The sequence below is a fragment of the Microtus pennsylvanicus genome, chromosome 5, assembly GCF_037038515.1.
Source record: "Microtus pennsylvanicus isolate mMicPen1 chromosome 5, mMicPen1.hap1, whole genome shotgun sequence".
In the NCBI taxonomy this organism is placed as follows: Eukaryota; Metazoa; Chordata; class Mammalia; order Rodentia; family Cricetidae; genus Microtus; species Microtus pennsylvanicus.
The window spans coordinates 89,126,550-89,143,630 of NC_134583.1; the positions used below are offsets into that span (position 1 = coordinate 89,126,550).

The following is a 17,081-nucleotide window of genomic DNA, read 5'->3' on the forward strand; positions in this document are numbered from 1 at the left end:
AGTAGTGTTTTGTTTTGTTTCAAAACAAGGTTTCTTTTTTTTAATATTTATTTATTCATTATGGATACAATATTCTGTGTGTATGTCTGCAGGTCAGAAGACGGCACCAGACCTCATTACAGATGGTTGTGAGCCACCATGTGGTTGCTGGGAATTGAACTCAGGACCTTTGGAAGAGCAGACAATGCTCTTAACCACTGAGCCATCTCTCCAGCCCTCAAAACAAGGTTTCTCTGTGTAGCTCTGACTGTCCTGGAATTCACTCTGTAGACCAGGCTGGTCTTGAACTCAGATATCCACTCCACTTGCCTCTGCCTCCTAAGTGCTGGGATTAAAATTGTGCACCACCTTGCCTAGTAAAAGTAGTGTGGGTTTTTTTTTCTTTGAGACAGGGTTTCTCTGTAGCTTTGGTGCCCGTCCCGGAACTAGCTCTTGTAGACCAGGCTGGCTTCGATCTCCCAGAGATCCACCTGCCTCTGCCTCCCAAGTGCTGGGATTAAAGGTGTGTGCCACCGCCGCCCGGCTTAGTGTGTTGTTTTTATTTTGTTTGATTTGGTTTGGTTTTTTGGCATAGGTCCCTTTGTGTGGCCTTGGATGTTCTGGAACTGGCTCTGTAGACTGGGCCAGCCTAGAAGTCACAGAATCTGCCTGCCTCTGCCTCCTGGGTGCTGGGATTAAAGGCCTATGCCTCCACCACATGGAAAAAGTACAAGGGAGGGAGGAAGGGAGAGAGAGAAGGAGGAAGGAAGGAAGCCATAACTTTGTGGCCCTACCCTCTGTGGCCCTGAGGTAGGCCTGAGTTGGAGGTAGGTAGGAACTAGGAGGGATGGGTGCAGCAGCTGAGGTCACCAAGCATGCTCTCCACTCGGCTTTGCATCTGTCATCTTTACTCCAAGGGAGCACACTGTGACTAAGCCACGTCCCCAGCCCCTACAAGCTCACTCCCTGTTGAGGCCACTGTAGCCTCTGACAAATTCACGTGTGACCCATCAGCTCCAACCCTCCTAGTGGGCTCCTCTCCAATTCTCCCTCTCCACAGCTGTCGAGCTGTCCCTCCCTGTACCTTCCCGGAATGTTCCAGCTCCTCCTTTCCCGTCTCATCTCTCAACATTTTCCCCAGGTCATCTCGCCTGGCCCTGAGGCCTCTTCTTCCTCACCTTCGTTCCCACTGGGCTTGCATCCTGCTCACATTTGGACTGGTATTTTTCTGTCGGAACACTCCCTGTTCTGCCCTGACACCTGGTTCCTGCCAGACCGTCAGCAGCTGCACACCAGCTGGGGAAGCTGACTGGTCAGGGGAACTGGCTTAGTGTCCCCTAGCCAGGGGAGAGTCTCCCCCACCTTGGCACAGATTTGCACCCCCTGCCCTTCTATTGGGTTTGAGTCCTTTCTGACCCTGGATAGGTCATCTGACCCACACGTCAGTATCTTAGTTTGTCAGGTAAGTATGAAATTGAGGGTAAAGGCTGCTGGCAGACCTCAGAGTGCCCACAAAAAATGAAACGAACCAACGAGTCAAAGATACAGCTACACACCCCCCTGTGCCACTCTCTCCATCAAAATGGAATAGTACCCATGCTTGACTTTGAGTGTAACAAAAGAACAACAATAAAACCGGGCTGTGGCACACGTCCTTAATCCCAGTACTTGAGAGGCAGAGGCAGGTGGATCTCTGAGTTCAAGGCCAGCTTCTTCTACGTGGCAAGTTCTAGGTCATCCAGGACTTATATGGAAAGATCCTATCTCCAAAAAAACTTGTACTGGTAACATGTTTAAGTGATAATATTCTGAATATGTTGGATTAAATAAAATGACTTGTGTTGTATAATGTGCTGAAGAAATTGAGCATAAGCCTTTCTAGCATATTGACTAGGTGAAAAGCAATTGGAAAACAGCAGATTTCTTTATTTTTATGTTTGACACAGGAAATCACTATGTAGCCCATGTTGGCCTGAAACCTGTAATTCTCGTACCTCAGGCTCCTCAAGTGCTGGGATTACAGGTGTGCTCAGACAGTGGAGCCTGTGAGCATGCACCACCACATCTGGCTTCCACACTGTTTCTTTTTTAGTTTTGAGACTGGATCTGCAGTAGCCCAGGCTGGCCTCAAACTCACAGAGATCCACCTGCCTCTGCCTCCCTAGTGCTGGGATTAAAGGCGTGCGCCACCACCGCCCAGAGTGATTTAAAAATTTTAGTTGCGTGTGTATGTGTGTGTGTGTGAGAGAGAGAGAGAGAGAGAGAGACAGAGACAGAGACAGAGACAGACAGGCAGGCAGAGTGCAGTGTTTGAAGAGGCCAGAAGAGGGCACCAGAGGAATTGGAGTTAGCAGCCACTATGAAGCAGTTCTGGTCAATGAGAAGCCAGCAGGCTCAGAGAAGTCCCTGAACCAGAGGGTGTCATGAGGATCTTATGAGTTCCTGACCCATAGAACCTGGAAGGAATCTTATTTGTTGGTCTAATCTGCTAACCCCTTCCTTTTATGACTTCTGGGAAACTGGGCCAGATCTAACTTCTACAAAGTGCTGTTGTTCTGGCTGTAAATAACGGGCGAATGTCCATGCATTCCTGACGCTTGCCTCACTGTTGGCTCATCAGCTAGTCCACCAGCTGCAGGGCCCCCTGTTGGCATGAAGACCCACCCTGTGGAGACACCACCCATCCCTCCACCACGGTCCCAGGAAAAATGAGCTTTTCTCCCATAAAGCCAAAAGGACTGATCATACTCTCTAAAGAAGGGAAGCAGTTCTGGAATTTTGCAGGGGAGTAGAGAAAATTGCCCAGGAAAACCACAGAGTGCTGATGTCACTGTGACCGTGCAAAGACCCAGCATCTCTGGTGGATTTGAAAAGTGGCCCTTATTGCGACAGACAGCAGGCTTTCCTTCAGTCCCCGCACGCGGCTTCCGTGGTCTGGTTGGGCTTGGGTGTGGGTCTGCAGGAAAGTCCATGATGTCCTCTGGCTCTGTGTGGAGTTCTGCACCAGGGTCCTCTAGGGGGACCTGGACACTCACGCTCCCTGCCAGCACAGGCTGAGCTCTAGCCAGCTCAGTGCCAGGCTCTTGGCAGCTTAAATGGTTTCTTTGAGGGGAGAAGCCCCCAGCTGCTGAAGAGAAATTTCTTCGCTCTTACGTTCTGTGTCTCTTTTGGATCGGCCTTCTTTGACTCTGCTCAAAGGCAAATAGGAACTTCTGTTTCAGTCGTTTGCTGACTTGCCCGCTTGCCCATTCCTCTGCCCGCTCTTCCCGACAGGTTTCATTTTTAGAAAAATCTCAATGTTCAATTTTTTTTTCAATTTTTGTTTTGTCTGTTTGAAACAGGGTCTCATTAGGTATCTGTGGTTGACTTGGAATTCACTATTTAGACCAGACTGCCTCCTGAGTGCTGGGATTCATGGTGTGTGCTACCATACCTGGTTTACGCGATTCTGGGGTTTCCTGTGTTTTGGGCAAGCAAACTACCACTGTGTTGCCTCCTGAGCCCCTCCAACCCCTCTTCCTATGTCTCCTGGTCTAACTCTAGTCTTTCTCTTTTTCTTCATCATTGGACCTATTCTGGTGGGGAGGAAGCCATTGTAGAGGGAGGCAGAGGTGGGATTTTGTGCACAGTCTTAGAAGATTCCTCTGACTTCCAGGGGTCTGGTTAAGGGTAACCATCTGACCCTGCTCTATGCCATGCCGGAGGGCACTCACCTTCTTTCCATTGCTGCGATGGTTTCCACCAGCGGCACGTTTCGGGTCTCAGTCAAGAAGCAGGCAACGGCCATTCCAGCCAAGACTGAAGTGGCACCAAAGGACACAGGCGGAAGGACGGGGCTGATCTCACCAAGTGTGGTGACCAGGGGAGCTGCCAAGCCTCCAAGGCGGGCATTGACAGAGGCAAAGCCCATTCCCATCTGCCTGTGGGAAGTGCAGATCTATCAGCAGCTGGGTCTGGGCCCCTAGAAAGTCAGACCTTGTGGGTGTCGGAGAGGAGAGTAGACCCCTGCCTGGGCGCCATTCCTCATACCCACCTGATCTCCGTGGGATAGAGCTCCCCTGTGAACAGGTACACGCAGATGAAGGAGCTGGCCAGACAGCCTTTGCCCAGTGCTGCCTGCACTGTCCGCAGGGTCTGTAGATCTAAAGAGGCAAAGAGGAAGGTGGAGCTGTGGGGAGCGGAGGCTGGAGTAAGGGTATGATGGAAGGTTGGGGGACCTTGGGATTGGGAAGAGGACCAGTGGGTAAAGCTCAGGGCAAAGGCAGAGCTACAAGAAAAAGCCATGGGGGGCTGGAGAGATGACTCAGTGGTTAAGAGCATTGCCTGCTCTTCCAAAGGTCCTGAGTTCAATTCCCAGCAACCACATGGTGGCTCACAACCATCTGTAATGAGGTCTGGTGCCCTCTTCTGGCCTGCAGACATACAGACAGAATATCGTATACATAATAAATAAATAAATATTTTTAAAAAAAAGAAAGAAAAAGCCATGAGCTGATGCCTTTAATCCCAGTCCTTGGAAGGCAGAGGTGGGTAGGTCTCTGCATGGGATTCCAAAGTCCCGTTTTTTTGCCCCATCTGACCTCTGCTTCCTCGTTTATTTGCATCTGTCACTGTGGCTGCCGTGGAGACAAGACAAGGTTTGAAGTCATGCTTTGGTTCAGACCTTAGGCCTGATCCAGGTAGGTGACCTAGTCAGAGTGACCGCCCTTCTCCCAGCTTCTCTATCCTGCCAGCAAGGGACATACTAGGCCTGCTTTGCACGGTTGTGCAGATGTGTTGTTGGGTGGGCATATGTCACTAGTGCAGTGTTTGCGGCTCATGTAGCATTTCTATTATGTCATTAGCATGTTTGTCCTGACGCTTTTATGAATTGCAAACCCTGACTCAAATGTCCCACATTAGGTGCTCAAAGAAACTGTGGTGCCAGCTTTAGGTTGGTGTTAGCTGGCATGCATCCTGAGATCATGTGTGTGTGGGGATACCTGAATCACCTACACCCAAACCAGCTCCATCAACTATACCAATTCTTCTTTGGCATGGTGGCTTAAGTTTCCTTTTCGTTCCAGTCTGGCCTAGAGCTGATGATCCCCCTGCCTCAGCCCTCCAAGGGCTAGAATAACAGATGTGCTGCTGGTCAGGCTCCAGAGGGACTTCCGCTGTTCCTGGAGTCCGTGTCTGTGTGGTTCCCATGGGGCAGACGTGATGACTCACCCTCAGGCACAAACATGTTGGCGATGACCATGAGCCCGGCTAGGATGAGGAAGGAGGCCACTGTGGCCCGGCGTCCCACATAAATCATGGTGGTAGTGGCGACCAGCATGGCTGGGATGTCGATGATCCCAAACAGGGCCTGTACCAGGTAGATGCTGAGCCCAAACTTCTGCAGGTCCATGGCCAGGCCATAGTAAGCCACGGAGTTAGAGAACCTGGGAAAGGCAGCAGAATGGCCCACTCCGCTGAAACTCAAGGCAGGAGATGCAGGCTGTGTGACCGGGAATCCTCCTCTTGGAGAGCTCAAATCCCCTGACCTCCAGCAGCATCTTCCGGTCCCCTAAGCCTGACTTTGGGGCACTTTCCACTACATCTCTTTCTCCCCACCCTCTCCTCTGAGCTCAGGCTCTGACCTCTGGACTAAGTTTGGTTTCCACTGTTAGTGTAACTTCAGGGCTGGCACTAAAACTGTACTAAAGAATAAAGATAGAAGACAGGCACATGTTACATAACACAGGAGCATCGTTCAGGCCAGCCCAGGCCTGTAGTCCCAACACTCGGAAGGCCAAGGCCAGCCTGGGTTACACAGGGAGACCCTGTCTCAAAAGCTTACCTTTGTTTGTTTGTGTGTGTGACTGTGTGGCATGTGTGTGCATATGTACTCCTGTGTGTGGTACCTTCCTCAACCACTCTCCCTGTTGTCTTCATTTTATTAATTAATTTTTGTTATAGTCTGTGCATCTGTACACGTGTGGAGGTCGGAGGATGAAGTCTTTTTTCTTTTTTCCCCCTTTTTGCTTTTTTTCTCAAGACAGGGCTTCTCTGTGTAGCCCTGGCTGTCCTGGAACTCTCTCCATAGACTAGGCCGGCCTCTAACTCAGAGATCTTGCTGCCTCTGCTTTCCAGGTGTGGGAGATAAAGGCGTGCGCTACCACTGCCTGGCCGGCCTCAAACTCACAGAGGTCTGCCTGCCTTTGCCTCCCAAGTGCTGGTACCAAAGGCGTGCGCCACCACTGCCCAGCCAAGTCACTTTGTATCAGACCAAATCTGCCGCTGTGGCAGCTTTTGTTGCAAAACCGCCGGTACTTGAGCTTCTGCTAATTCAGGCAGTGGGGTTCCGCTGCAAACTTAGCCAAGGCAGGCAGAATGGGCCTGTGTGGCCGAGTATGTCTCAGACTCGGCACTGGGGCCGGAGTCACGAACTAAAAAACAGCACCCGGGAGGGTGCTGTGTTAGCTAGTGGGCTACCTGCTTGAGTCAGGGGCAAAATAGCCCACGTTGGACGCCAAAATGTACCGGCGTAAACGAATGCAGACAGATTGTAAAAATATATATAGCTTTAATGGCGAAATAGACTTACAGAACCACTGTTCCCGCGGAGACCAGGAAAGCAGAAAGGGACAGCTGGGAGCACGCTTGCCAAATTTATAGGCAAACATTAGCCCGAGGCGAACACGCCCCCTAAGGGGCGGGACTTATCCCTACAGGAGGATAGCTTTTGGGGAGTCAGTTCCCTCCTCCTGCTTTGGGTTTGCCAGGATGGATGTCAGGTTGTTGCGTGAGTGTTTTGACCTGTGGAGCTATCATTTAGTATTGCCACCTTGTTTTCTGAGACAGGATCTCCCCTCCCCCTCCTCTCTCTGACAGGGTCTAGAAACATAGCTCAAGCTGGCCTGGAACTCACCGTGTAGCCCAGGCTGGCTTAAATATCACAGCAGTCTTCCTCCCTCGGCCTCCCAAGTTCTGGGATTATAGGCAAGAGCCAAGTACCTAGTTGTGTTCTGTTTCCGGATCAAACATGAAAATCCATCAAGCTAAGCCATGCACATTTTGGTGTGTGCTTTCAAAGCAAGGCAAGAGTGGCATGCACCTGTAATACCAGCACCGAAGAGGCCAAGACAACAAAATCCAGAGCTCAATGCCTACCTGGGCTACAGAGAGAGACCCCCATCTTAAACAGCCAACCAAAACGACAAAAATGGTGACTGGATGGGCATAAGTCTAACGTGGTCCACCTTATTCCTGGCCAGGGTTAACACAAAGCCTCTCCTAGTCATCCAAACACCAATGTTAAGAGTTGTTTTGAAAGGATTTTGCCTGTGTGATGAGGGTCTAATGTCAGTTGACTTGAAGATAATGCGGTGATCCAATCACACAAGTCCTTTAAGCCTGGGCCTAGGTCAGTGGCAGAGAGCTAGAGATCCAGAGCCTAAGACACATTTTTTCTTTCAGTTTTATGAGATCAGGTCTCATATAGCCCAAGCTGGACTTGAACTTTTTATTGTTCAAAGGCCCTGATTCTTATGTTTCCACTTCCACCCACACTGAGTCTACGGGTGTGCCTCTTCACCCAGGCAGAGAGCAATCTGCTGTGAGAGTCTCCACTGAAATGGAGACTGTCACCTGGCCAGGAATGTAGGTGGTCTCTTGGAATTGAGATGGTCAGCAGAGACATCCAGCCTACAGCTGCAGAGAGCGCAACTCTGTCAAATGAATTCTTCCACCAAGACTCTGCCAAAGCGCTGAGCTAGACAGACTCCTTCAGCTCAGCCTTGTGAGAGCCGTGTGGGGACCCAGCGGCCTCGGGCCAGCACTTCAGCCTGCAGGGGAAGTGAGTGGAGCCTGGTCATAGTAGCCTTTGAGAAAGCCAAAGACCAACCAGGAAAAAGCCACCAGGTTCATTTTCATGTTCCTGAGGGCATGTGGTTGGCACAGCTAGCAGGGACTATAAGGGGTGGCTTTGTTCTCGAAATGGTCTTCCCACAGAGACTTGGAGCGCCATCCAGGTGGGGCAGATATTGGCAATGTTCTGGAAATACCTGGTGTTTGAGAATTGGCTACCAAGAATAGAAGGTGCCAAAAGACAGACTAGTCCAGGATTGGCAGGCTTCAGGTTATTCTGGACCTGCGGATGGAAGCATGTCTTGGTGCCCAGGGGCAAGAGGAAGAGTTTAAGTTTTCTCTTTTTTTCCCCTAATCCATGCCAAAATGGATCAGGGCCAATTGGGATGTACTCGGACAGTCTCAAAAAACATTCTTGTATCAACTGTCAGGTAAGGAGCAGTCCTTGGCTCAGCGCTTGGCACTAAATGCATGACTGACTACCCAATCAAGTTTGTTCACCCCACTAAGTTTAGATGCGCGCTGGGGAACTGGAGGGGTGGCCGCAAACGGGGCCACAGTCAGGATGGCTGCAGTCACGTCAAGCTGGATCCCAGCACAGCGGGAACGGACTAGATAGGCGTTTTCCTTTCTGTCTGACGTCCCTGTACCTGACAAAGCTCTCACGTTCCTTCCTTTGTTCACGCGTTATTCTACGGCTTATCAAATATTTACTACAAATCTACCATATTTTCCATGGCTTTGCTTAACAATAAAAGGTATTTCAGATATGATTTTTTAAATGTTATTTAAAGTAAAAACTAGTAGCAGAACAGAGTGTTAATCTATTTTTGTAGGAATATAAGTGTATATGCATACATGTGTGCACAAGCTGACCAATTCTTAGCTCCCTTTTCATCCTCCCAGTCCTCCTGGGACCCTAGGAGTCCTGCCCCGCCCCAGCTGAGCCTAGGGGGCCTCTCTCCACACTCCAGAAATGATGTAATTGGACCCAGATGTGGCCTAGTGAGGCTCCAGGGCTTCAGGAGAGCCCTGAAACAGCCAAGATTTTCTGTATAAACTGAAATTAATAAATTGAAGCTGGGAGGCTTCAAGGGGGTTGGGATGGTTGGAGAATCTTGCAAGCAAGACCCAAGGCCCCACCTCTGCCTGAGCTGTGGATTGCTGCCTCTTAACAAGAACGGGCCATTGCTAATTTTCTCTAGAAGGATCTAAAAGAGAGTTTTCAACTTCTGAGTTTGGAGTTGGTAGTTTGTGTCTTTCCGGCAGGAAGAGGAAGGTGAGGAAATGTCTGGACACCAGAGGGCAGGCTCAGCTGGGGATGTGGGGGATGTCACAACACACCTCAGGGAGGTCTTGGGGTCACCAAGTCTCCCTCACAGCCCAGAGTCAGATCATCAAGTTCTCTCCACCTCCAGAGTGGGAGACACCTCTGCATTCCCAGAGCCCAAGCGACACATCCCAAATCAGGTAACAAAATGTCAGGAGTCAGGGGTCAAAAACACTGAAAGTTCTTGGCATATCTCGACTTTGAGACTCACAAGGACCAAACTGCAATTGGAAATCAATCATTGTCTATCTCCCCGCCTCATAAATGTCAGCTTGAAATATTTAATGTCCAGAGAATGTGGAGGAGAGGGGCAAAGATATTCATCTTTTTTCGCCTTGCCCTCCCAGTTCGTGTAATAAATGAGACTGCCTGGCTTGTTGTTTTGTTTCATCTGGGGATTGACCCTAGCAGCTTGTACATGCTGGGCAAGTGCTCAGGACTGGGCTACATTCTGAGACCCCCTTTCGAAAATTTATTTGTTAAATTATAAAAAAAATTAATTACAAATTTATATGTTAAATTGTTTGTTTTTATTTGCTATTTTATTAATTTTTAAAGTTTTGTTTACTTTTATTTGTGCATGTATGTGTGTATCTGTGTGAGTTTATGTGCACATGTGTGCAGGTAAGATTCTGCTCAAATGTGGACACCCTAGACCAATGTAATGTCTCATCTATGCTGCCAGTCAGTGCTTCCACAGAGTACCAGGTGCTAGGTGGAACCTTCAGAGACAGGGTTTCTCTGTGTAACCCTGGCTGTCCTGGAGCTCACAGAGAGAGGGAGAGAGAGATTCATCTGCCCCTGCCTCCTGAGTATTGGGATCAAAGCTATGTGCCATCAGCACCCAGCTGTAACCTTAATTTAAAACAATATTTTTAAGTATGGATGTCCTGCCGGCATGTACGCATGTGCTTCACATCTGTCTGGTTGGCAGATGTTGGCGGACTTTCCTTTCCCACCCACCAGTTCCCAAATAACTCACATGGAGATTCCACAGGGGCAGATCCTCTGGAATTGCATTTACAGATGGTTTTGAGCCACCATGTAGGTGTTGGCAATTGAGCCAGGGTCCTCTGCAAAAACAGCAAGTACTCTAAACTGCTGGGCCATCTCTCGAGCCCCTGGGGATGACCTTTGTGTGTGTGTGTCCTTTGCTTATGTATGCACCTGTCTGTGCCAATGTGCTAACCCATGTGTACAAATATAAAGGCCAGAGGTCACTGGGTGCCCTCCTCTATCTTCTGATGCTTTATTCCCTTAGACCGGAACCTGAAGCTCAGCTTAGCTAGGCTAGTTCTCAGGATCTGCTTATATTCAATGTTACAGGCACACCTGGCCATGCTCAGCTTTTCACACGGGTACTGGGGATCTGAACTCAGGTCCTCACACTTGTAGAGCAAGTGCTCTTCATCCCTGAGTCATCTCCCCAGCCCTGAGGACCTGGTGCTGAAAGGGTGTGACTTGAGATTGAATTCACACACTCACCTGCTCATTGTACCAGGACTGTTTGCCAATGAGAGCAGAAAGTGTGCTCCCATCTTAGGACAAAGTCTTGGGTATGAGCTCATCACCTACCAGATAGCCATGAGACAGCATGTGACCTTTCTGATGGCCGGGGTTCGGAAGAGGTCCAAGATGGAGTTGGAAGTACGGACACTTGAGAACTCACTCTGGATGTAGGAGCTCACCACCTGGATGAGGAATGTCTGATCAGGGAGGGGCATTGAGGGCTATGGCACCCCAATTTTCCTGCTGGGGACACCTTATCAGTGGAAAACAGAACTTCAGTTGTGTTTCTTGGGATGATATCTGGCCTTATCCTCTCCACTGAGGAACTGATGGTCCTTAGAGACTGTTTGCACGATTTTGAGATGGGGGCTGCAACATGTACCCCAACAATCCCGAGGTTCTGAGGTGCTAGAGACACACTCAATTCCTGTAACTTCACGATAGGGTCATGGAGTGGTTAAAAGCAGCTGACTGAAATTAGCTGTTTCAGCACTGGATTAGCACGTGCAAGGCCTAGCTTCCATCTCCAGGACAACTCTCCGTGTGCTCAAAGGCAAATTACAGGGTCTATCCACATCTCAGTGTCTATTTCTTTCTCTTTTTTGCAGTCTTTTTGTTCCGTTTACCAGCATGTGTGGAGGTCAGAGGACAGCTGTGAGAGCCAGGTCTCTCCTTCCTTCGTGTGGGTTCTGAGGCTTCAGCTCAGGTCACCAGCAAGTACTTAATCCACTGTGCTGTCTCACTGGCCCCAATCTGGATTTTCTTCCTCCTCTTCCTCCGCCTCCTCATGTGTGTGGTGTATGAGTGTGTTCATGTGTTTGTGCACTCACATGTGGGAGGCGTGGGAGGGCAAATGTTGACAACCACTTCTGGTGTGTGCTTTGTGTGCACAGTACATTTCTTTCTTTCTCTTTTTCCCCTGAGGCAGAGTTTCACTATGTATCCCTGGCTGTCCTGGAACTCGCTTTGTAGGACAGGGTGGCTTTGAACTAAGGATCTGCCTGCCTCTACCTCCCAAGTGCTGGGACTAAGGGTGAGTGCCACCATGACCGGCTATGTGTGTATTTCTTAAATTTTTTTTTTAAAAAAGTTTAAGGTCTTGTCACTGAACCTGGAACTTACCCTTTCAGCTAGGCCAGCTGGCACGCAAGTCCCTGCTCCCCCCCTCCCCACTTCAGCTCTGGGTATAGCACCTAACTTCTGGGTATACCACCATACCTGACTTCTTTTCCCCTGAGCATGCTAGGGATTCAGCTGGGGTTCTCATGCTTGTACAATAAATACTTTATCCACTAAGCCACCTCCCCAGCCCCCATACTCAACACTTCATTCTCTGTCTGCCCTGAGCCTCACCAGGTTCTGCATTGGGACGGCAGGCAGGTAAGTCCGGGGTAACTGACAAGTCCCAGTGTAACCAGAAGCTACTACCATGAAAACCTACCCCAGCCTTCCACCCACACAGCTGCTTACCTCTGTAGTCAGCCTTTCCCCTTCCTCCTTCCTGCCGTTTATCATGGCCACCTTCCGAAGGTTCTGCACAGCTTGTTGAGACTTGCCATGAAGGAGGAGCCATCGGGATGACTCTGGAAGCCACCTGGAACACAGAAGGATCATTCCCACCTGCAGTCCCAACATACCTTCATTGCCTTCTACCAGACCCTAAAGGCAGGTGGCATGGCCCCTGCTTCATGCCCAGGATGTGCCACCAAAGTCCCTTTGTTGTTTTGTTTTGGAGACAGGTTCTCCCTAGATAGCCCAGGCTGGCCTCAAACTCCTGGTCCTTCAGGCTCTGCCTCCAAAGTGCTGGAGAACCAGGTGTGCAACCACTACACCTAACACAATACTCTCTCCTTAATATTTTTTTTAAATTCCACTATGTAGGTGGGTCCCAGAAACTGTACTCGGGTTGTTAAACTTGAAGACAAGTGCCTTTACCTGCTAAGCTATCTTGCCCACCTATTTTCCTATTTTTAAGAAAGGTTATCATGCAGAGAATCACTGAAGAGTCTATCAAAACTAAGATATACTTGGTATTGAATATCGGTCACTGTGTGACCTTGAAAAAAACCATGGTCCCTCTCTGGGCTGTACCTCAGTTTTGCTCTTACCAAATGTCATGGGTGTGTCATAAAATATAGTGGAACTGATACAGGCAAGATCATTTTGTGTGTTCCAGAGCTCTATGCCAAGGACAGAGGTTTCCCAAAGATTCCCTAAATCTATTTATTTATTTATTTATTTATTACTATCCATGAGTACCAGGACCCCTGTGACCTTCATGACACTCTGTTCTCTGTGTCCAGTACATCACAGACACGGCACACTCTGTCCTATCAAGAAGCCATGTCAGAGTCCGGTGGTGGTAGCTCATACCTTTAATCCCAGAACTTGGGAGGCAAAGGCAGGTGGATTTCTGTGAGTTTGAGGCCAGCCTGGTCTATAGAGCAAGTTCCAGGACAGGTTCCAAAGCAATACAGAAAAACTGTCTTGGCCAGGCGGCGGTGGCGCACGCCTTTAATCCCAGCATTCGGAGGCAGAGGCAGGTGGATCTCTGTGAGTTCAAGGCCAGCCTGGTCTACAAGAGCTAGTGCCAGGACAGGCTCCAAAGCTACAGAGAAACCCTGTCTCGAAAAACTAAAAAAAAAAAAAACTAAAAAAAAAAAAAAGAAAAGAAAAACTGTCTCAAACAACCAAAAAAAAAAAAAGCCATGTTGTGGTTCAGCCACACAGATGCACATACCCACCCATCCCCTTCTCTGATGGACATACCAAGAATAGAGGAAAAAGACCAGGAAAGGAGCAGAAACAGCAAACTGTAGCCACCGCCAGGGACGGATCAGGTAGGCCACGCCAGCCAGGATAAGCTGGCCCAAGGTGAAGGAGAAGCCCAGCAAGATGCCAGCCACCGTCCGGCCCCTGGTTGGCATCCACTCTACAACTGTGGAAGAAAGACAGCCAACTTAAGTGCCTCATCTGCCACACAGCTGTTCAGTTCACCTGTCCCTTCCTCAAGACTGCGGCAACTTAAACCCCACACCAAGATTTACCTAGACAATACTCTAAGAGTGGCCTGTGGTGGGTTATTACAGGACATCAGACTCCACAATGGCTTCCTTGTAAGGTTGGGGGTCCTGAGACGGAGTGTGGGACCTCTATTGGCATGTCCCCTCCTCGTGTGTGTGTGTGTGTGTTCAAGTGCATGTGCACATGAGAATGCAAACATTTGTGTGGTAGAGAGGCCATTCTAGTATGAAATGGACTTAAGGACCCCAGGTACCTGCTCTAAGCCATGACTGTACACCTGCCCTTCTAGAAGGAGGTGGGTGGGACTGGATTACTGAGGTCCCAATATATGCTTAGCATCTTCCAATACTCAAATGCTGTTCTGAAAGAAGCAGAAAAGGGATCCTGATCTCCACACCTGGTTCTCTAAGCCCAAGACCTCCCTCCCTCCCTGAAGTCAAAGGCCCATCTGTCTATGGACAGTGAAGGTAGTGGCCCTTCCTGAGGCTGATGACGCCTTCAGAAGCAAACCAAGTGGTCTAAGAGACACACACTGGTGGCAGCTCTGTGTCCAGGGTGGGCTCCCATGATGCCTTCCACCAGGACCACCTACAGGCTCCAGTTTATTACTTATCACTGAAGGGGGACACTCCTATTTGTTTAGCACCCAGGAGTTAAAATCTCTACCATGGAGCTAAGAAATAACCAGCCTTTGCAGACTAGCAAGCCCACCTTCCCTAAAGCCATAGAGCCTCAGGGCTCTCTGTAGTCCTCGGAACCATTTCCTTCCTTCTTTCCTTCCTTCCTTCCTTCCTTCCTTCCTTCCTTCCTTCCTTCTTTCCTTCCTTCCTTCCTTTTCCAGTTTTTTGAGACAGGGTTTCTCTGTGTAGCCTTGACTATCCTGGGACTCTCTCTGTAGACCAAGCTATCTTTGGAACTCAGAGATCTGCTTGTCTCTGCCTCTTGAGTGCTGGGATTAAAGGCATACGTCACCACTGCCTGACTATTTCTTTATTATAGACAGGGTCTCACCTTCTGTACTTTTTGATTAGCCTGGAACTCACTTTGTAGACCAGGCTAGCCTCAAATGTGTGATCCTCCTGCCTCTACCTCCTGAGAGCTGGGATTATATTCATGCACCTTGGCACCCTGCCCTAAAGTTGGCATTTGGGTTCCAGAATAGGATCATTGATTGTATGAGCCCCCCACCCCCACCCCCACCCCTACTTATTTACAGACTCAAACTTGCTGTGTAACTGAGGATGACCTTGAACTCCTGATCCTCCTGCTTCCATTTCCCAAGTGCTAGGATTACGTGTGTGAGCCACCATACCTGGCTCCCTTGGAGATCATCCTATCTCACGGCCCTGTGTCCCAGTCACCTGTGTGACCCCTCCTAAGCCTGGCACATTGTAGACAATTAGTGGTTATTGTTGAGTAACACTCAGATTAAATCAACCTGACCCTTGCAGCTCACGGATTAGTAAACTGAAACTCAGAACCAGATAGGCCACCAGGGTCCATTGCCATTGCTACCATGGTCACAATCTGCCAACCCAGGTCTTCCAAATCCAGGCCCCTGCGTGGGGTTTTGAGTTGAGGTTTCTGGATGAGAATTACCCCTCACCCCCAAAATTAACAAAGATGTCCTATGATGGCTGCAATTCCCCCTCCTCCTGACCCCAGCCTCTCTGGGTCCCACCTGAATTGGACTCACCCAGGGAGAGGGAGTTGAGGATGATGCCAGAGAAGGTCATGCCCATTAGGAACCGGAAGACACAATAGGCACTGAAGGAGCCAACGTAAGCTGTGGCAGCCCCGGAAACTGCCAGCTGCAGGTACGACCAAACCAGCGGAGCCTTGCGACCCAACCTGAGCCCAAAGAGAGGGATTAGGGAATCCCAAACTGGCCAGATGACCCCAAGGGAGCAAAACCTGTGCCTGACCCTTCTGCCTTGGCAGAAACACCAAAGCAATCAAGGGGAAGATGAGATGCCCAGTCAAAGCCACCCTAGTAAATAGCTCATACAACTGCCAGGACCCCAATGCTGGTGGCCAAGGCTGGTCAGGAATAGAGGGACATGTAGAAGAAAACCAGAGACTGAGAGATTTAGTCCAGGTTGGGGAAAGGTAGAGATTTTGAAAAGACCCTGAGGCCTATGCCTGTAATCCCAGCATTGGGAAATGGAGGCAGAAAGATCAGAAATTCAAAAAAATTAAAAGAAAAATCTCACTGAGTGGTGGTGGTACATGCCTTTAATCCCTGCACTTGATAGGCAGAGGCAGGCGGATGTCTGTGAGTTCAAGGCCAGCCTGGTCTACAGAGTGAGTTTCCAGGCTACACAGAGACACCCTGTCTTGAAAAACAAGAAAAAAAAAAGGAAGGGAGGAAGGAAGAAATGCTCACAGATACATACACAAACTTACTATGTTTATATACACACATATACACACAAAAAGAAAAGGGAAGAAAGGAAGAAGAGAAAGAAAAGGAACGCAGATGAATGTGAGGGCTTTCCTAGGTGACTAGAATCTCTCCCAAACACTCACCGGTCTGCAAGGCCACCAAACAAGGCAGCTCCTACCAGCACCCCAGACATGTAGATGGACTGAGCCAGGTCACGGAGGGTGCGGGATTCACATACCAGGTCCCACTATTAGGGAGAGAATAATGCTAATCTATGACCCTAGGCAGCACCCTCCCTGCCCCAGGCCACCCGCCCACCTCTGACCTCCATCACGATGGTAGAGGGGAAGATGCTCCGGTCATAGACCCAACCATCCTTGCAGTCCTCTGTGGCCACTCCGTGGGAGGAGGTGTTGGACTTCAGAAGGGCCCACTGGGGCTCTGTGTAGCGCCGGCATGGCTCAGGAACCCCATGCTGGTTCAGGGGTATGGTGGCCCTCAGCCAGGCCTCTGAGTCATTGGTGGTAGTTTCTGTGTTGTTGGCAAGATGCTGGCAGTAGTGAGGGGGTGCCGCCGCTGTGAAGTTCTGCAGGAAGGTGTGGCAGGCCAGCAGCCCGCAGGGAAGCAGCAGCAAGGCTGTATAGACAAACTGGAAGCGACCTACGCCCCCCAGAGCATCCAGCAGGTCTGTGAAGGCCATGGCAAGGGCTCTACCCAAGGTCCTGTGTGCCCAGGCCTTATGTAAAAAGGCAGGGGAGGGGACTGGGAGGTGGAGGATCAGGCCAGGGGTTAGGACCACACAGGCCCTCAACCCTGCAGCTCAGAGGGATCCAATTACACCTCGCAGGAGGTCTGTGTCCCCACATCTGCAGGCGGGCCCCTCCTCCAGGCCCTTTCTCCCTCTGTTACCAAGGGCTGGGCACTGGGGCGATGGCTGAGTCAGGGTAAGTAAGCTCACTTACCTTACACTCATAAAGCCCTGCATTTAAACCCACTTAAGAAAGATGGCCCACACAGGAG

At 49.8% G+C, this 17,081-nt stretch overlaps 1 protein-coding gene across 1 annotated transcript; it reads right to left on the reverse strand.

The window, feature by feature from the left end:
• Positions 1-3,070: 3,070 nt before the first annotated feature.
• Positions 3,071-16,761, reverse strand: LOC142851064 (solute carrier family 22 member 20). The gene is made up of 10 exons (XM_075974960.1): positions 16,387-16,761; positions 16,205-16,308; positions 15,372-15,526; positions 13,421-13,589; positions 12,122-12,245; positions 10,718-10,833; positions 5,191-5,405; positions 4,013-4,121; positions 3,693-3,899; positions 3,071-3,167 (listed from the first exon to the last, which is right to left on the reverse strand). Exons 1-10 carry the CDS (start codon positions 16,759-16,761, stop codon positions 3,071-3,073), a joined length of 1,671 nt encoding a protein of 556 aa, XP_075831075.1.
• Positions 16,762-17,081: the final 320 nt, after the last annotated feature.